This window comes from Cibotium barometz, chromosome 11 (genome assembly GCF_041138505.1).
Source record: "Cibotium barometz isolate CiBa-2024 chromosome 11, ASM4113850v1, whole genome shotgun sequence".
Lineage (NCBI taxonomy): Eukaryota > Viridiplantae > Streptophyta > Polypodiopsida > Cyatheales > Cibotiaceae > Cibotium > Cibotium barometz.
In genome coordinates this window covers 41,500,491-41,521,885 of record NC_141056.1, presented here as the reverse complement: position 1 = coordinate 41,521,885, position 21,395 = coordinate 41,500,491, and the positions used below count along the sequence as shown (strand labels likewise).

Here is a 21,395-nt window from a genome sequence, read left to right as displayed (position 1 = left end):
TCACCACAATTCAAGCACAGCTTTATCCAACATGAGAGTAGAATCTCATGACTTGAGTTATGGGATTTGTTAGGTCAACCAACACTCAACATCCTGAAAGAATTCCATTTACACAAGACTTGAACATGCCATGTTTCGGGTACTTTGAACATACAATTTATATTGAAACTAACCTCTTTATTTGTAAGTTTTTGGTGGTTATGTGTTGGAAACAAATTTGATCTCGGGGTATAAATAGACTATTGTTGCCCAAGCACCACTATGCTTTGCTAGCGATAGGGTCATCAACGACACAAAGTTGACAATAGCATATTTCCAAGAAGAGGATCCGACCCTAATGGATTTCTATGATGCTGAACGTAAAAAGTTACAAGCCTCTTCCATGGAAGCCCCTCTACAAAATGACCTACCATTTGCCTCAACAACGACCGACTCCGATAAAGCATCTACTCCTTCAACTCCATCCTCACCAATGAAGTTCAATGCCAAAATCTCGCAGTCAGTAGCTATTCCTCAAAAAAGTTCCCCAAGCGCGATCGTCTATCTCTAACAAGGAACTCAAAGGAAAATCTTCGGAGCCAACGCTGCTTTATCGCGACAAACCTCATCGAAGGAGATGGCAATATGCTCAAAAGCCTCATCATTGAATGCCACTTCACAAGGACTCAAGCTTCATCAACAAACAACACCCATAAGTCTCAAACCCGTAATCTCAGCAAACCAATGTGACGTAGGGTCCCAAACCTTCCACTTCAATTAAAAAGAAAAATCCACCAAGATAATCAAAATCCACGTATCTTAATGGTATCAAAATGTGGGTGGAGAAGCAGCTACTTGTAGCCTAAGGTTACTAACGAAGAGACTAATCCGATATGGGTGCTTCGATCATCAAAGCCTCTTACTCAATGCAGCACTCAGAGGCCACAGAAAAAGAAAGGTACCCCATATCACCGTCCACAAAAGCCTATGCAAGTTCCTCAACGAACTATAACATCTCAACAAGTGTGGGTATCGAAAAGATTGCTGCAAGAACAAGGGTACTACCAAGGAAATACCAAAGCTTAGATTCCCAAGTGCATCAAAAAGTCCCCTAAGCATGCACAATGAAAGAAACCTCAGCACCAACAACATCAACCACCAAATTATAATGTTCATCAAAGGTGGGTACCTCTGCACGTGCTTCAACAACAAGGGTATTATGATGATAATACCTTCATATGGTTTTGCCAAAATCAAACAAAGTGAAGAAATCCTCACCACCCACCGACTTCAACCCCAATAGTTTCGCCTAAAGTTTGACAAGAATGGAAACCCAAGCAACACTAAACAAGCCACTCAACAAATACACAAGAGCTTATGTGTTCATTCAAACCCAATGATGGCAACCAACCAGAAGCTGTACCTACTTCCTCGACAACACTTGAGCTAAAAATTTAAGATTCCATTCCCACGTCTGTAATAGCAGAGACTTATGAGCGCATCAAAGACAAACTCACAATGCTCTTTTCACCCCTCTGGATGTAAAACATAAGTGCAGAAGCTACGCGGAAGACATAAGCACCTATTCTCTAAAATCGAGAATAGACACAAGAACCATTGATCGCAAGGTGGTAGCCAAAAAAAAAACCAAATACCAGGGAGTCACACATATGGCCTACCTAAAAAATGTAGAATATCAGAAGTAACTCCCAACAACCAATACAATTTTGTTAAGCTTATAGCTTACTATTCTTTTGGATAAGTTAATGTAACAGCTATTCCATGAGTATGTATCCATACTCATGCACTGGAGGAAATTTGCATCAAGGCCTCATCATCGACAACCTTCTAGTAGGTACATCTTTGGATGGGGGGCCATGGTGGGTGAAAGCTTGGTCAATGGTACAACCCATCACCTAGAGCTTTTCTTTAAATTGCAAACCTCTCCAAACACAAGTCTTCAAAATGCATGGGTCTCAAATCCTTAGTGAAGAAATCTTAGCCTCGTATAATAAGTCGACGTAATTCTTTCATGCCTCACCAATAAGTGGCCACATCAACGCAGTAGCTCCATAAGAGTCTATATGACTCAATTCTTGTACTCCATGTATATTTGCTTCATAAGAGCACTTAAATATACATAAAAGCATAAAAAGCACATGGGAAGAAGCATGCAAGAACATGTCACTCATGCCTCAAAAAGGGACTTCATTGAAGGCATATTTAAATGATGAATGTTGCTTTAATAAATCAAATAAGGAGCTGAGAAACACAATCTCATTCTGATGATTATGTCTAGGTTCCACGGGATCCTTCCTTCTCTTCTTCCCCCCATTATTAACATATGTTAGCTTCCCCACTAACACAAATCACATGTAACCTTGCTTATGATTGCCAAAAACAAAGTGAGCAAAAAAAAACATGCTCACTAAAATATAAAAATTCAATCATTCGCAAATACCCCCACCAACCCGTCCTAATAGGAATTTCCGCTAACCTCTAACCTTTCCATTTACTAACTAGCCTTTCTTATTTCCTCCAAAGGAATAAAAACCATTGAATGTCACTCAACATCTAAAGCCATCAACAAATCTTGTCATTTCTCCCTACACAAAGGTCTTCAACGCAATCACGAGGATGCGATCAACATCAAGAAGGGGGGAATGTTAACCCATTCCTAGGATGAACAAGAGATAACGCCATTATCTTACATCAAGGAGTCAAGGTAGATACACCAAAAGGTCATACGTTCAAGATATGAAGCAATGGTGTCCAAATCTACAACTTGGATGGGCGCCCGTGGATGGGCGCCCGTAATGGTTTGATAGAATACTTAAGGTGATTCCCGCTTCAAGAGCGTGTGGTAGCAAGTTAGGATGAAGTCCCAAGTGATGTACTTCATGGATATATATGAGAGTAGTCATTGTAATAGCATTAAGCCTCTTATGAGCCTAAAGTGCTCGGCCAGCCACACAGTTTAAGTGAGTGTGAACACTTATATGGCCATGTATATATAAGTGAATTTCTCTCATAATACAATATACTCTCTCATTGTGCAATAGAGTCTTGCTCTTGCTAATCCTCTTGCTAATCTCTCTCTCTAATGCATGCTAGTGAATTTCTCTCATAATACAATATACTCTCTCATTGTGCAATAGAGTCTTGCTCTTGCTAATTCGCTTGCTAATCTCTCTCTCTAATGCATGCTAGTCAGTGTGTGTCAGTGATGTGAGGTGAGAGGAGGGACAAGTACACGTAGTGCAACGTGGCGGTATGACAATGCTCATGGAAGATGCGATGGAATTGCTTCTCAAGGAGTTGTAGAGCTTGGAGGCCTCAAGGGTTACGAGCTTGGCCATTGGAAAGATCCTCACACAGTTGCGGTTCACCAGGTAATCTCTTGTTGGACGTGTTTTTCAAGGAGGGTTAGGGTGAGCCTCAACAACCCAATATTTGGGACCTCATCTTCCAAGGTAACTTCCTTGCTAACAGCCTTTGATATGACCAAAATTTAACTAGTCAATCAACACATGGATAACCTATTTTCATAGTGAAAGGTTGAGCACCTGCTCTGTGCTGCTAGAAGAGGTTTGTAATTTGTTGATCCAAGGGACTACATAGCCATAGATCGTGTGGGAGTACAAGACAAATGGAAAAATCTCTACCTCCTAAACGATCACCAGATGTGGAGAGAGTACATGGCTAAGAGAAGTCCACATCGACCCAAGGTTAATGGCAATCAAACAAAGGTGCCTGGTGTGCATGGAAGAAAAAGGGCCCATCTACAACTTTCCTTACATTGATGGACCCCCACACCACTCAAACCACCATGGAGATATGGCTCTAAATGAAAATTTTCAATGATCTCAATTACACAAACGTCCCTAACCTAGCCATAGCTATAGATATGCATCTCCAAATGAAAAAATTCAATAATCTCAACTACACAAATTTCCCTGACCCACCAACCATAGCCACATGCCGTTCTTCTAGCTCATCATCCTCATTCTCGAGGAGATGCCAAAGGACTAGGGACAAGTAAAGAATGATTGGTTTTTGAGTGGTCACCTTCAAAGACATGCCAAATATTGCATTTTGAAAACCCTTTAACATTATGTGGGAGTCTATCCATTGTCTTTTCCGCTAGCCCTTCATGTTGCCCGGACGCTAGTGTGCCATCCTTGTGAATTGGTATTGTGTGTGACCCCGTGTTAAATACTAGTTACCTAGTGTTATTGGTATAGCTTGAGACCATGTTTAATCAGTATATGTTGTTGAGGTGTAACAAGTAGTGCCATGGTTGACAACTATATTGTGGTCAAAGTGAAATAAGTGGACTATGCTAGGTAACTGCACTCGAAGTGTAACAAGTGGTTTATGGAATTGATGTGCCATGCTAATTAAAGTGTAACAAGTGGTATGCCATGCCAAATTGAAGTGTAACCAGTGAAAATACATGCCATGCTAGAATGATGTACATAATGATACTCTCATCATAGTTAGTGAAATAAGGGGTAAGTGTATGTTATGTTTGTGCCTATCAGTGTTTCATATTGGGATTAATTGTAAAGAAGGGCAATTAATTGAAACAACTAATGTGTTTACATTTGTGAGAGATAGGTGATGAGCAGTGCGCATCTTGCACATGGAGGATCTTGTCTATATAATCTCAGAATATTATTATTTCATATTATTTTGTTGGCCACGTGCCAAATGATTGTACACATTATTTACGCACGCTTGTGCGTGGCATTGCTATATTACTAGCACATATGTTATAAGAGTTTTGATATTTATACATAGTGTGTAAGCAAGTAAGCAAGCTATAGTGTTTGGGCTATCTTTGTAAAAGTGGAAAAAACAAGCCCAATTTTGTATGCATAACTATTATTAGCTCCTTGGTCTATTTATTGAATATAATTCTCAAAATACTCATGTCGTGGAAGTGGGAGCTACACGCATGAGGTGGAAGATTGCACCCAATAGTGTGTGGATGGTGATGTTGCTCTATTTCTCTTGTTTTATGCTATGCTATGCTCTATCATATCAGTTTGATTCAAGTCTATGTTCTAATATTTGATGTATATGCGAGTTTTTAATTATTTCTTTAAGAAGTACATGAGGTCCCGTGACAATGGAATCAGAGCTATGGGTACTTGCACTTGAAGAAAAAGCAATAAGCTCACAAAAATCCAAAGGGTAAAAAGCAATAAGCTCACAAAAATCCAAAGGGTAAAAAGAGATAAAGACTAAAAAACTCATGGATAAATATTGGAAGGTTCATGGGAATTTTCCGAGCCACTAGATCTAGAATTGGATCAAGGGATGAGGTTTTAAGCCACCTTAAACCTCCCTTCTTCTTCCCAAAACAACTTTCATGAATCTTAATCCTCTCCATAATCTATTAGTATGGATGGAATCAACACATTGAGGAGATCAATGGCCTAATTTCAAAATTGCTAAGCACAGAGTATGTACCAAATCTATAATGGAGGGTTCACAAATTTTCTTCTCCCCTTCTCCAATAATCCGCACTGTGTTGGTAGATTTCTCACCTTGAAGAACAAAGGAAAATTATTTCTTTTATATTATTTTTCTTAATTAAGTTTTTTCTCCTTTTCCTCTCCATCCTCTGGTGACTGCGATGGTGGAAATAGTGATGGGTAAGGGTTTCTCCTTTTTGTTTTTCACAAAAGCGCGTAGTCGTGAAGAAGCAATATTTTCTTTATTATTATTCAAATACTAAGCTTAAAAGCTTTGAAGTTTGAAAGCCTCAAATAATTTAAAGCCTTTAAAGGTTTACATCCTTCAAAAAGCTTCATATTATTATAAGCTTTTAAAGGCTTACATTTCACAAAAGTTTTTGTTTTCCCCTCAAGCCTTCATAGTTTACAAAAAGGAGAAAAAGAGGGAGCCTTACAAACACAAAAATTCAGTAAAGTGGACAATGGGGTTTCTTCTTCAATAATTTTTTGACTCTTTTGAAGACTCCTTCAATGAGTTATTATTTGGATTTAATTCTACATTAAGGAGCTATTTCACGAGTTATTTTCTACGTCGAACTTGTTTCTTAGGCAATATTCTTGAGTATTTGAAGATTTTCGGAATCACGACTTTTGTTGATTATTCAACATCAACAAAAATTATTTCTCCCACTTACTCTTTGACATACGAGCTTCCAAATCCTTACAAATTACAAGTGAAAGGTAAGTATTGTTATTATTTCAGCAGATTTTCACTTCTACATTTAAAATTTACAACCTTTATCTTTCCACATCTACTCACATCTCTCTCTCTCTCTCTCTCTCTCTCTCTCTCACACACACACACACACACACACACACACACACACACATTACATGAATTGTGGATTTATGTTAAACATTAATAATGTACGCATTTTATAATGACTAGACATGAGGTAGCTCTGTTGTTATAGATGACCCCTATAATGAGTAAACATCATTGTTAGAACATTAGGTGAATCATGGTTTTGTGTTAGACATTAAAAGTGTATTCATTTTATATATATACATACATAAATATATACATATAAATAGATATATACATACACACACACACACACACACACACACACACACACACACACACACACACACACACACACACATATATATATATACATACATATATATATATGTATACACACACACACACACACACACACACACACACACACACACACACACACACACACACACACACACACACACATACACACACACATATGACTAGACATGAGGTAGCTCGGTTATAGATGACCCCTATTATGAGTAAACATCCTTGTTAACACATGGGATGGTAACCTAGGGCATCACATGGTTTAGAGAACTTAGATAGATCAATCACATTACTGAGTGGACTACATGCTTGTATGGACTAATCCCCATCATGGTTAATACCTTGGGCTAATGAACTTTACTTTGGAAAACATTGTGTTAAGGTTGTGGGTTTCAAATAAGTATTCATGTGGTTTTAGACCATAGTCACAATTGAGATTTTTGCATTAACTTGTGTGGACTCTCTTTATAAGAGCCTTATGGTGACTCACATCTCTCTCTCTCTCTCTCTCTCTCTCTCTCTCTCTCTCTCTCTCTCTCTCTCTCTCTCTCTCTCTCTCTCTCTCTCTCTCTCTCATTACGTGACTCGTGGCCTTATGTAAGACATTAATAGTGTACTCGTTTTATAATGACTAGGCATGGGTAGCTTGGTTATGGATGACTCCTATTGTGAGGAGTAAACATCATTGTTAGCACATGGTATGGTAACCTAGGGCATCACATGGTTTAGAGAACTTAGATAAATCAATCACATTGCTGACTAGACTAGATGCTTGTATAGACTTTTATCCCCATCATGGTTGATACATTGGGCCAATGAACTTTAATTTGGAAAATATTGTGTTGAGGTTGTGGGTTTCAAACAAGCATTCATGTGGTTTTAAACCATAGTCGCAATTAAGATTTTTCTCATTTTAAGGGTTCAAGGTTTTGCGTAAAAAGTTAAGTTCTGTAGTAAAAAATTATGAGGTTTTGAAGAATGAAAAATTAAGAGTCGAAGTAGAGAGTTGGAGTCATCACGTGGAGATGTATACACATCACACCTTCAACCCTCATAGTCCATGCATGATACTTGCATTACCAACCAAAGACTTTGCCTGCTTTATTTTATGCTTTTAAAATTTGTGTGTGTGTGTGTGTGTGTGTGTGTGTGTGTGTGTGTGAGAGAGAGAGAGAGAGAGAGAGAGAGAGAGAGAGAGAGAGAGGTTCTTTTCCCATAGCAACTAAAAAAATTTATAGATAACTTTGCAATATATCCTAAGCACTAGTAATAGAATTTAGTATCACTAATGAAATTTCAACATGGATTCTCTTGATTGATATTCATTGAAACATGGATTCTCTTGATTGGCTTTGATATCCATCAAAGCATAACTTGTGTTATGGTGACTCACATCTCTCTCTCTCTCTCTCTCTCTCTCTCTCTCATATAACATGACTCGTGGCTTTATGTTTGTTATACATTAATAGTGCACTCATTTTATAGTGCATGGGCAGGAGGTATCTCAGTTTAGATGACCCCTATTATGAGTAAACATCATTCTTAAAAGATGGGATGGTAACCTAGGGCATCACATGGTTTAGAGAACTTAGGTAGATCAAACACATTGCCGAGTGGGCTACATGCTTGTATGGACTATTATTTCCATCATGGTTGATATCTTGGGCTAATGAACTTTACTTTGAAAACATTGTGTTGAGATTGTGGGTCTCAAGCATTCATGTGGTTTTAAACCAATCATAATTGAGATTTTTCTCATTCTAAGGGTTCAAGGTTTTGTCTTGAACAATTAAGTTCCTTAGTAAAAATTTAGTGAGAGAGAGAGAGAGAGAGAGAGAGAGAGAGAGAGAGAGAGAGAGATGTACATACTTAAGACTGTATATGCCTTGTTTTCCTAAGCTAACTTGATTTGGTCGCGAGAGAGAGAGAGAGAGAGAGAGAGAGAGAGAGAGAGGTTCTTTTCCAATAGTAAAAGAAATTGTAGATAACTCTATGATATATCCTAAGTACTAGTAATAGAATTTAGCATCACTAATGAAACTTGAACATGGATTCTCTTGATTGATATCCATCAAAGCATTAACTTCCATCATGGAATCTCTTCACAAGAGCCTTATGGTGACTCACATCTCTCTCTCTCTCTCTCTCTCTCTCTCACACACACACACACACACTCACACACACACAAACACACACACACACACGTGCGCACGCGCATGCGCATTATTTGACTTATGGCTTTATGTTAGACATTAATAATTTACTCATTTATAAATGACTAGGCATGAGGTAGCTTAGTTATAGATGACCCCTATGATGAGTAAACATCATTGCTATCACATGGCATGGTAACCTAAGGCATTACATGGTTTAGAGAACTTAGATAGATCAATCACATTGCCGCGTCAACTACATGCTTGACTATTATCCCCATCATGGTTGATACATTGGGCTAATGAACTAAACATTGTGTTGAGGTTGTGGGTCTCAAACAAGCATTCATGTGATTTTAAACCATAGATTTTTCTCATTTTAAGGGTTCAAGGTTTTGTCTAGAACAATCAGGTTCCTTAGTAAAAAATCATGAGGCTTTAAAGAAAGCACAGATAAGAGTCGAAGTACAGAGTTGGAGTCACCACATAGAGGAGTATACACAATACACCATTACCCCTCATAGTCCATGCATGACACCTGCATTATTCACAAAAGACTTTGTACATACTAGGACGCCACATGGTTTAGAGAATTTAGATAGATCAATCACATTGCCAAGTGGACTACATGCTTGTATGGACTATTATCTCCACAATGGTTGATACCTTGGGATAATGAACTTTACTTTGGAAACCAATGTTGAGGTTGAGGGTTTCAAACAAGCATTCATGGGGTTTTAAACCAGTCACAATTGAGATTTTTCTCATTTTAAGGGCTCAAGTTTTTGTCTAGAAAAGTTAAGTTCCTCAATAAAAAATTATGAGATCCTCAAGAAGGGAATATGAAAAATTAACAAATGGCATAGAAAATCTTGAAGGTTGTATTGGGAACATAAAACCTTGAACCTAAAAATATTGTTTCTACTACAACAAGAAGATACATATCGGTAGAGTACAAAAAGTAGTAGTTGCTAAGAATGACATTGTGAAAACTTTTAATAAGTTCAACAATGTCATAGAATTTGAGTTACTCTGAGCAACATAGGAGGCATTAAGTGAAATAACCAATGTATGAAGATGATATGTGGATCATTAATAGAGAAGGTTCGAGTGATGTGTCTAATTGTCAGGATTGTAATTGCTTCCTTAACCATATAGGAGATAATATCATGGTAGCTGTTGAAGACAACATCGAATAGCTAATTATATGTATATGCACTCTCATGTATACAAAAGATTGTTCACGAAATCTTTCAAAAATGTTTTCAATCGAAGATAACCTCTTTCTATCTTGATTGCCATGAACTCATATAGGATTGTCAATTTGGGCAATGATGGTGCAACGATGATCAAAGGCATTCAAAGAAACAACTTGGATGAACCCTCAACATTTGTTATCTAAGTTGATGTGGAGACTAACAAAACAAACTATCATTTTGAAAACTGACGACAAGGTCATTATCAAAGGTGCTTTAGCCAATAACTTATATGAACTCTCAACATTTGTAACCCAAGATAACGTGGAGTCTAGTAAACCATGGCATGAGAGACATGGGTGTTTGAGTGCTCAGACTAGATGTTTAAATACAACTTTAAAAATTCAAATTAGATCAAAGAAACCACAAATACATCTTCCTAGGTTACACAGGGATATAGACTCTAACCCCGTAGGAAAAGAAGATCCTAGTATGTGGCGTTCGACGAAAAGAGTCCAGTAGAATGGTGGAGCAACTTTTCTCTCCTTAACTTGAAGTGAGAAAATCAACAACATATGACTTCTTCCAGCTGCAGCACGGATTCTCATATAGGACAATCTGCAATGCTTCCATACAAGAGGAAGAGAGAGCCTACCATGCCACAAAATAGTAAGCCATAATATTTCTTCCAAACTTCCAGTTGCAGCCTGGATTCTAATGCAGGACAATCTGCAATATTTCTTCCTAACACATAATTTAAAGAGGAAGAAGAGAGAGTCTACTATCAATGTTAAAATGTTTTTTTTAAAAAGACTATTTGCAGTAAGATTTGAATTAACTTAAAGCTTCATAGCTCATATTTGATAAAGAAATAATTATAAAAACTAACCAAACTAATTAAAGGCATCTTGATCTTATCAAACTACCATAAAAATTAAGCATACTAGCATTAAGTTATTTTTTGATCAAAATTAACCAATCTAACCAAGTGGATTTTATGTATGGGATCCATTTGACAAATGGACCAACTAGCAAGATCATGACTATTCGTTAACTTTGTTAAATTGTGTATTAATCTATGGAATTGTAATTCAAGGAGGAACAGATGGAGGACGTGTATTGTGTCCAGACCCTTGTTATGCACAATATCACTCATGGGTTATGTTGTAAACACACTTTATGAGGGCAGCCATTGTTCAGCCTTTCTACCAGACCACACACGAGTGATAGTGGTAGCTAGTCAGACCACACATGAGTTATAAGTGGTAGCTAGGCTGAATGCAACAGTGGGTTACTTCCTCAAGACAAAAATATAAAATGTTTTGGAGCACATAGCCTCATGGTGTTTCCTGCTCTAAGTAGGGCAGGATGCAAACAGCAAAGCATATTTTGAACAAATGTGCGTCCCCGTCGTGTAGCCTAGTTGGTTAAAGGATTGAAGTCCCAGGGTTGCATCAGGTCAGTGAATAAAAAACAGCCAACATACCTATGTGTGTGTATGTGTGTGCCCCCCTCCGGACGCGGCCCCTTGACGGTACGTCCCAATGTGTGTCACGATTGTGACGTGTTTATACATCAGATTTTCTCTTCATTGCTGATTACTGTTGCAGATACAAAGAGTTACCAGCCAAAGGGAACCCCTACCCTCGACTGGTTGCGACTCTTCGTCAAAGGATGTACCTCTTCATCGAATAGCCACATCTCTTCGTCAAAGGATGTACCTCTTCATCGAATAGCCACATCTCTTCGACGAATGGTTGTACCCCTTAATGAATGGTTGTGCCTCTACATCGACTAGACACATCCCTTAGCCTAAAAGTTGTACCCTTTCGTCTAAGGTCATGTCCTTTCATCAAAGGACATGCCTCTTCAAATGTGTCTCTTCATCTCCTATATAAGAGACCCATTGTACTCAGTTTAATAACAACAAGTCAATTCAATCTTGTCTCAAGTGTTCTCCTGAAGGTTCTTGTTCTAAGTTAATTACTTAAGTAGTAATTAGTACACAATATGCAGGATTAACAACATAATCCTCACAGTGGTATCAGAGCAAATTTTTTCCTACCCGTGGGTTGTGAAGCCCTCACCCTCTCCGCGGCACTCCCTCATCCACCTCTCCTTTCGGTGTTGTATGGAAGAAGCAGAGCGATGGCGGACTTGGCGTGAATCCTTGCTTGTAGTAATGTAAACAAGTACACAAGGTCTCACACCCATATACACGTATTGTGTGTATAGCAGAGAGGGACCCCTGAAGTATTTCCCTCCCTGCTGCCGGTGGCGTTCGCAACATGGCAAGAATTGCCCCCTTCGCTGCTGACTATGGAGCCCCCCTCTCTTCGCCTTGGTTGCTGCCCACAGGCGCTCTTGTTTGCTGAGCGTGGCTGCCAGTTGTGAGCCGCCTTACTATCTGCAGCGACTGCTGGTTCAACACTGTTCCTGGTGGCACACTCTTCGAAGCAATTCAGCCGGCGGTTCAACATTGTTCGCTGCGATCCACTCGGCGATTCAGCTTTCGAAGCGTCACCTCCACTCGGCGACGGCCTTCGAAGCGTCAACTTTAAAAAAAAAAAAAAAAAACAACAATACACCATATTATTAAGTGTACTGCCACGTGGATTTCACAACAAAAAAAAAAAAACCCACACAAACGTGCGTAATCGGCTGGGCGTGCGCTGGCCGCCGTTTGGGATTCGCTGGTGTGAACAGCCAACCTGGGCGACTCGAAAACCACCACCCGCCTGTCAGGATGGCGCCTCGTTCTTACTCGCCTCCTTCTCTCCAGCGAATAGGCGCCCTGCTTCTTCGTGGCTGTTCGTGGGTTTTCCTGGTTTTGCCCACATCACATACTCGGTGTGCTCTTATCCCCTACGTGCATGCGTCATGGACCACTTCCCGGAGGAACCCGACATGCACATCTCTTACCTAAGTTACATCGACGAGCTCCCAGAGGCTGTTCTTCCCGAACACAGCCCTCCTCGTGCCTTCACTCCGGATTCAGTGCCACTACCCGCCGATGTTGGGTGGATTCCCAGTCTTTCAGCCTCTCCAATCCCAGCATCCCCGGCCTCTCAGGTGTACCGTATTCATGTCAGCAGCCCGCATGTGATCGAACCCGACACTTGGGCGATTTGGACCATTTTCCTCACCTGCGAGCCCCTTCATCTTACTCATTTCGAGTATTTTTTATCACGGTACCCGCAGCTGGCACACTTTCTGCCCGAGTGCAGTGTGGATGGCTTACGCAATGTCTCCTCCACACGCCCTCCTGTGACATTTTACTGCGAGATCTTCGTCCCCGACTATACTCCATTATCTCCAGTACCCAGTTCTTTGGAGGAAGCCAATGCAGTAACTTCGGAGGACGATCCCGACGAAGTGGAAGATCCCGACTTCGCATACGAGGACCCTATTACTGCCTCTCCAGCAGCTGTTCCTTCCATTCTCCATTTCGGGTGGACCTTTCCGGCTTCACCACAGTACTCTCTCTGAGTGCTTCAGATGTCGACGTCACACGACAACGTGCCACCCGCCGATCCTCATATGGAAGCCTTGTTGATGACTACTCTCCAACAGCAGATGGAGGACTTACAAAAGGCATTTTTCGACGGAATGGCATCAATGAGATCCCAGATGGAAGACATGCAGCAGCGGCACCAACCGGGATCCAGGAAGTCCCAGCGAGCGCATCGTTCGCATTCTCCACAGTCATCATCATCATCCTCGGTGGGCCAGCAGGACGATCCCTTACCTCCGCCCGATCCGACTGCCGAGGTAGACAATGCTGAACTTAAACTTTTATATAAATTAATGACCACAGCACAAACACGGAAGATGGACATCAAGTTACCCGAGCCCTACAATGGCCGTCGTGATAAGCGGTTAATCGATCATTGGCTCTACAAAATGGAGGTTTACTTCTCGAATACTGAATTGCCCGAGAACAAAAAAGTAGCATTGGCTAGTACCCTCTTGAAGGATACCGCCTTCCTCTGGTGGCGACGCAGGATTGCAGATGGCAAGTCTACTCCAACGTGGGACAAATTCCGGCGTGCTCTTCGCAAGGCTTTTGAGCCTGCAAACGCGAATTTTCATGCCAGGTCTTCTCTCCGCCGCCTGAGTCAAACTGGCTCCGTGGCCGCGTACATCTCAGAGTTCCAAAAATTGGCTCTGGAGATAGAGACACTCAGCCCCTCTGACCAGCTTCACAGCTTCATTGACGGGCTTGAACCCACAATCCAAGACGAAGTCCATAAGTATAATCCTGCCACCCTGGATGAAGCAATCTCGTATGTCGAGCGCATCAGTGATTACCGGCGTCCTCCCAGGAACCTTTCCTCCGGCGCCCGTTCCTTCCAGCGGAATCGATCCAATGGGACTAGCCAACCTCAGCGTCCTAATTCTGGACAACCCAACTCTCGGCGACCATATTCTGGACAACAGTCCTTCCGGCCGCGATTTTCCGGGCAAACTTCTGCGTCAAATGCAGGATCCTCTCAGACCGAATCCTCTGGCAGCAGCAGAAACCGAGATCGGTCTCGACAGGACCGTCGCAACAATGATCGGCGCAATTTCAAGCGAGAATCCTCTTCAGGACAGCAAACCTCTTCATCAACTGCCCCTTCATCCCAACCTAGTCGCCCAGGCCTCTGCACAATTTGTTCTGGCGATCACCGGTGGTATGAATGCCCTCAGCGTCCTAAACCCTCCAACACTCGACGCAATTCTCAGGTGGACAGTTGTCACCATGCTGATCATGACCCGCCTCCTGTGAAAGACAAGAACAAACAGATGGCTTGTTCTGTTCGCGTTTCAGAGTTTGTCAGTACCCTGATGCTTAATGGCCAAAGTACCAACCCTGCTCCGGTGAATCTATCCAAACAGGTCCTTAGTCTTCTTGGCTTTATTGGCGACCATCCCATCAATGTGCTGGTGGACAGTGGTTGTTCCACTAATTTTGTGGGCACTTCTTTGGTTCATAAGCTTCGCCTACAGACCCGACATTTTGTGGATGCTTTTCAAGTGGAGCTTGCTGATGGTTCCTTCCTTAATTGTAACCAAAAGGTGCAACAACTCCAGTTCCAGATTCAAGATTACCAGGATCACCTTAATTTTTCAGTGATGCCGTTGTCACATTATGACATGATATTGGGACAATCTTGGCTGTATCGATATGATCCGGTGATTAGCTTTCGTTCCCATTCAATCCAATTATATCATAATGGTCGAGAGCTGGAACTTTATGGCCTTTTCAGTGCCAAACCCATCACCATTGTTTCTGCCCTGCAAGTCAAACGTCTCGTTCGCAAACGTGACAGTGCAACATCCTTGGTCATGTTACGGGAGATTGAAGCAGAAACCAGTGAGCAATCTCAAGCCTCGTCATCAACTACTGCTTACTTGGAGCAACCCTTCTTCAGGCCTTTTCAGGATTTATTTCCGAATGATCTTCCGACGACATTGCCTCCTCGTCGTCCTGTGGATCACCCGATTGATCTTATCCCAGGTCAACCTCCTCCAACCCGAGCTCCATACCGTGTTTCTTACTCTGAATCTCAGGAGATACAAAAGCAATTACAGGAGTTGCTGGACAAAGGTCACATCCGTCCCAGCAAAAGTCCTTTCGGAGCCCCGGTTTTACTGGTCAAGAAGAAGGATGGATCAATGCGGCTTTGCATTGATTACCGAGCTCTCAACAAGCTGACAATCAAGAACAAATTTCCTTTACCTCGCATCGATGAATTGTTCGACCAACTGCTTGGTGCTAAGGTGTTTTCCAAGATTGATTTAAAGTCCGGCTATCATCAAATTCGTATTCGTAATGGTGATGAATACAAGACAGCCTTTCGGACAAAATATGGCCATTATGAATTCTTGGTCATACCTTTTGGGTTAACCAATGCCCCGGCCACTTTCATGACCCTGATGAATGAAATTTTTGGGCCATACTTGGATAAGTTCGTGATCGTTTATCTTGATGATATTCTGGTTTTTAGCCAATCTATGGTCGATCACAAAGAGCATTTACAGATAGTCTTTGAAGTACTACGCAACAATGTGCTGTACATCAACAAAAAGAAGAGCGAATTTTTCAAAAACCATGTGGAATATCTTGGTCACATCATTTCTGCTAATGGGATTGCAGTAGATCCTAAGAAGATTCAGGCGATTGTGGATTGGCCTTTGCCTCTCACCATTTCAGATGTTCGATCTTTCTTGGGACTTGCTAATTTCTATCACAACAAGGTGCATAGATTTTCGGAGATTGCTGCCCCTTTGACAGAATTGACAAAGCTGGACAAACTTCAGTGGTCTTCAGAAGCTGAGCAATCCTTCAATGATCTCAAGCATGCCTTGACGACAACCCCGGTCTTGGCCATTGCAGATCCCACTCAGCCCTTTGATGTAATGACAGATGCCTCAGATCGTGCTTCTGGTGGAGTTCTGATGCAGAATGATCGTGTCATTGCTTTTGACAGCAGAAAGTTTTCAGCCATTCAAAGCAGGTATCCTGTGTATGATAAGGAGTTTTTGGCAATCGTGCATGCTTATCGAACATGGCGACATTATCTTCTTGGAGCAGATTCAGTTGTACGTACAGATCATCAATCTCTGACGTATATTTTCACTCAGCCTGTTATGAACTCTCGACAAGGCAGATGGGTTGAATTCTTGGCTAATTTCCACATGATTATTCAGTATGTTCCTGGTCTTCAGAATGTGGTTGCAGATGCCTTAAGTCGCATGCCCCGAGCCATTAATTTTGCCATCACAGATGTGCAAATGGAAATCCCTGCTTGTTTCAAAAATGAATATTTGACGGATAGAGATTTTGGCGATGCGTTCCGTGCTCTCAAATCTTCTAATCCCAGTCCTGCAGAAATGAACATGTTTGCAGCCTATATTATCATAGATGAGTTGCTGTTCTTCTCTGACCGCATTTGTGTGCCTCACAATACTTCATTGCGGAAGATTCTTATTCAAGAACATCATGAAGTCCCTTATGCTGCTCACCCTGGTATCAACAAGACATATCGACTTTTGTCTGCTACATACTTCTGGCCTCAGATGCAGCAAGATGTTATCAAATTTGTCAAAGCTTGTCATTCATGTCAAACAATGAAAGCCTCTCGACAACTTCCTCAAGGGCTACTTCAACCATTGCCAGTTCCCAATGAGAGATGGGAAAGTATCAGTATGGATTTTATCACCACCTTGCCTCGTTCATCCAAAGGCAATGCTCAGATTCTTGTGGTGGTTGATCGATTTTCCAAAATGGCACATTTCATCCCTTGCAAGAAAGCTGCTTCAGCCCCAGACGTGGCGTCATTATTCGTGCAACATGTCTTCAAATTGCATGGTTTACCAAAGACCATCATTTCTGACAGAGATCCAAAGTTCACTGGACATTTTTGGACGTCTTTGTTCAAATCTCTTGGCACGAATTTGTTATTCAGTTCAGCCTATCATCCTCAAACAGATGGACAGACTGAAAGAGTCAATCAGATTTTGGAAGAAATGATTCGCCATTACATTCAATTCCGTCTGGCATCATGGGAAGATTATTTACCACTCGTGGAATTTGCTTATAATAACTCCCATCATTCAGCAATTGGATTAACTCCATTTCAAGCAGCATATGGACATACTCCTCTTGTGCCTACAAACTTTGTTTTGCAACACAAAGTGGCGTTGGCAGATCAGTTGGTTCAGGAGATGCAAGACGTGCTTGTACAAGTTCGAGATAAATTGGTCCATGTGCAACAAAAATATCAAAAACAGGCCAACAAGCATCGTCGACATGCAGAATTTCAAGAAGGAGACTTGGTCTTATTATATGTGGCACCTCACCGCTACAAAACAGTGAAGTCAGTTTTTCCAAAGTTACGACCTCGCTTCTATGGGCCTTTCAAGATTCTTAAGAAAAATTCAACTGTCAGTTATAAGTTGGAACTTCCACCGTCATGGGGAAAGATTCATCCAACTTTTCACATATCTTGGCTCAAACAGTATATTCAAGGAGATTCGCCTGTTCCAGACTTATCTTCTTATGTACCAGAAATTGAAGATGATCATATTATCCTTGTTCCAGAAGTAATACTTGACGTAAGACAGAAGGAAACAAGAAGAAAGTTGACTACAGAATTTCTTGTGAAGTGGATGGACTTGGATGAGTCTGATTCCACTTGGCAAACAGATGAAGAAATGCAGCAGTACCCTAACCTTCTTCAGGAGTTCTTCGACAAACGGATGTCTATCATTTGACACATGGGTTTTATTTTAAATGGGAGGGAATGTCACGATTGTGACGTGTTTATACATCAGATTTTCTCTTCATTGCTGATTACTGTTGCAGATACAAAGAGTTACCAGCCAAAGGGAACCCCTACCCTCGACTGGTTGCGACTCTTCGTCAAAGGATGTACCTCTTCATCGAATAGCCACATCTCTTCGTCAAAGGATGTACCTCTTCATCGAATAGCCACATCTCTTCGACGAATGGTTGTACCCCTTAATGAATGGTTGTGCCTCTACATCGACTAGACACATCCCTTAGCCTAAAAGTTGTACCCTTTCGTCTAAGGTCATGTCCTTTCATCAAAGGACATGCCTCTTCAAATGTGTCTCTTCATCTCCTATATAAGAGACCCATTGTACTCAGTTTAATAACAACAAGTCAATTCAATCTTGTCTCAAGTGTTCTCCTGAAGGTTCTTGTTCTAAGTTAATTACTTAAGTAGTAATTAGTACACAATATGCAGGATTAACAACATAATCCTCACAATGTGCATGGGAGGCTTCATTCTCTGCATTCACTTGGCGTTGTGGCTACTGATGTATCACATGCAAGCAGGATACATGGTCGGAACAGGGGCCTTGCTGAAAAGAAGACGGAGCCACAACACAACAGAGGTTTAGAGAAGCCAAGATGTGATATACATGATGATGATGATGATGATGATATGTATATCACATGATGATGATGATGATGATGATGGCATGGCAAGCTTACCTTGACATCCTGGAAGTGGATCTGGAAGCGGAGGTTGGGTACGCAGAGCTTGGCCTCCAGGATGCCAGCGAGGGCCCGGCTCAAGTCCTCGTTCGCCTCGCGCCCGAGGCCTCCGATGGAGATCAGCTCGCCCCACGCCGCCGGCTCCTCCCCTGCACAACACCGCATGGCCACGCCGCCCTCCAGCAGCACCATCACGTACTGTATGTGTGTGCGCCGACGCGTCAGTAGCTCATCGTCGAAAACCAAAACCCTCTCTCTCTCTCTCTCTCTCTCTTCCCATACCTTTTCTGGCTTGCCGAGGATGCGAGCAACCGCTGCAGAGGCTTCTTGCAGGATGTCGGAGGTAAGAAGTCCGTCGACAGGAATGTTGGTGTGGAGGTAGAGCGTGGGCATCTTCTCATCAACGCATTTCACATCACACTTGAGCCCCCCATCTATTACATGGACATGTCACTAAGGCATAAGGAGAGAACACAGAAAAGAAATCCTTGATTTCTAAAAAACAAGAGGAAAAAATCCCTTTGATTGACCCTTTGTATTCCGGTTTTCATTCCTGCGTTTTGCTTCTTAATGTCTTTTACATACCGCAGTAACTTGCAGGTTGAGTACTAGTTGCTCTTAACCAACGATAATCTACTACTTTTATTACAACCCGAATAGGTTGGCTCATGTTGTCTCGCTGCATGTAGACATGCAAGCTCCCTGGCAAGGTTAGAAAAGACCTCGGCAAATTTTGGAGGGGCACCGCAATAGGAGGACCGGATGCCTTTTGAGTATGCTTGTTGGGAACGGAAACACCCAGCTTGGACCCACCAACGGGGTGTCCATCGTATGATGTTGGGAAGTAGATTGGGATGATGTAGAGAGACCTTCTTTTGGATGAGCTGGGGGCGGCGAAGGGAGGAGCTGGTTCCCTAGGCTAGGTGTGTGGAGAAGGTTTTCTGTAAGAAGTTGGGCTTTGTAGCGAAGTTCCTCCTCCTCGGCCGGCGGCTTTGCAATGGGACTCCTCCTCCACTTGAGGATCTGCATGGTGGTGTTTGGAGGGGGCAAGGTTCTGGAGGGATAGGGTTCATGGATAGGGGAAGGAATAGAAGTGCTGCTCTGGAGGCAAACAGGGTGTGGAAGGTCCTCCCAACCGACAGTGTGGTAGATTACTTTGGTTAGTAATGAGGAGGCCGCCAACTTGCCCTAGGGGTTTGAGAAAGTGGGGGTTTGAGCAGATCGTGTGGAGCTCTTTGTGCAAGTGCTCTGCCCAATTGACTATGATGCCTTGGTGGACGCGAGCGAGAGTTGAGAGGTTACATTTGTTGAACCTGTCTGCCCAGCGCATTGTGACGAGAAAGGAAAGGCATGGGCAGGCATAATAAGCTCTTGGTGAGTGATATTTTGCCACTCGACTCCATCCTTGGTGGTTGGCCCCTAGAAGACACTGTGCACATGGCACATGACGTTGTTGTGTCACACATATGATTGCTTGACTCTGGGGAGGTGGAGTGCATCCTTGACCAGATCAAGGCTGAGGTGGATGGTGTGGGGATAACCCTTGCTATCCAAGACCTACCTTGTAGCCTGGTTGGCATTTGTAGGTCTCTATGTAGTAGAGGCAGTTCAATAGAGCAGGTCTAGCCCCCATGGCTACATCGTGGGAAATCAATGAGCCCTATCTACTCCAGGCGAGTGACTATATCAGGGTCTACAATGGCCCAATAACAAGGATTTGTGTAATAGAGCCGCTTGTGCTCGACCTTGTGCATATTCTTCATGAGACTATGGATGGCATGGCCATCAACTTTGTTCATGAGGGCTTCACCAAGATGGGAAAGCTAGGTGGGGTGCTTCCCATACTCCTTGAATCTATGGCTGGTATGCCTCCTCTTCTTCAACAAGATGGGAAAGCTAGGTGGGGTGCTTCCCATACTCCTTGAATCTATGGCTGGTATGCCCTATTCTTCTATAGGGTGTGAGCAATGACCTCATAGGAGGAGTCAGAGTGCTCGGGGGTTTGGCCACATGAGAGCGGTGGGTGGGCAAGCAGGTAGGAAGCTGTGAAAATTGGAGGGAAAAAACTGTAATAGTTTAGCTAGGGGCCAAGAATAAAAGTGCGGAAAATGAATGGGCGTGGGCCCTTATATAGATTTTCAAGGAAGGTACGTCCGTGGCTTCACAAAGGAACGTGCATTCCTTGTTGGAGGAACGATTGTGGCTTCATCAAGGAACGATCGTGGCTTGATTGTGGATTGACTAGTGAACAGCCGTGGGGTGGCTTTTTGAGTGAACGGTCGTTAACAAGATCTACCGCCATTATCTTACATCAAGGAGTCACGATAGATACACCAAATGGTCATACATTCAAGATATGAAGCAATAGCGTCCAAAGCTACAGCTTGGATGGGTGCTCATAATAATGGTGTGACAGAGTATTTATGGGGTGATTCCTGCTTCAATATTTTGTGGTAGCAAGATAGGATGAAG

At 42.2% G+C, this 21,395-nt stretch overlaps 1 protein-coding gene across 2 annotated transcripts; it reads right to left on the bottom strand.

The window, feature by feature from the left end:
• Positions 1–10,293: 10,293 nt before the first annotated feature.
• Positions 10,294–19,362, bottom strand: LOC147634176 (uncharacterized). Of its 2 annotated transcripts, none has more exons than XR_015266993.1 (4): positions 19,206–19,362; positions 18,921–19,121; positions 18,697–18,783; positions 10,294–11,459 (listed from the first exon to the last, which is right to left on the bottom strand). XR_015266993.1 is itself a non-coding variant. In XM_086805328.1 (4 exons), exons 1-3 carry the CDS (start codon positions 19,314–19,316, stop codon positions 18,737–18,739), a joined length of 363 nt encoding a protein of 120 aa, XP_086661454.1. In that variant the 5' UTR covers positions 19,317–19,362; the 3' UTR covers positions 10,294–11,459; positions 18,697–18,736. The 2 variants fall into 2 exon arrangements, 1 of the variants encoding a protein (XP_086661454.1); XM_086805328.1 differs by having other exon boundaries at positions 18,697–18,787.
• Between the last annotated feature and the right edge of the window lie 2,033 nt (positions 19,363–21,395).

Excerpts from the sequence above, each read along its gene's own strand:
- LOC147634176 (XM_086805328.1), bottom strand. The coding sequence starts at position 19,316 with ATGCCCACGCTCTACCTCCACACCAACATTCCTGTCGACGGACTTCTT. Across the intron at positions 19,122-19,205 it reads TCCTCGGCAAGCCAGAAAAG|TACGTGATGGTGCTGCTGGA; the intron begins GTATGGGAAGAG and ends ACACACATACAG. Across the intron at positions 18,788-18,920 it reads TCCACTTCCAGGATGTCAAG|CAAGGCCCCTGTTCCGACCA; the intron begins GTAAGCTTGCCA and ends TCTTCTTTTCAG.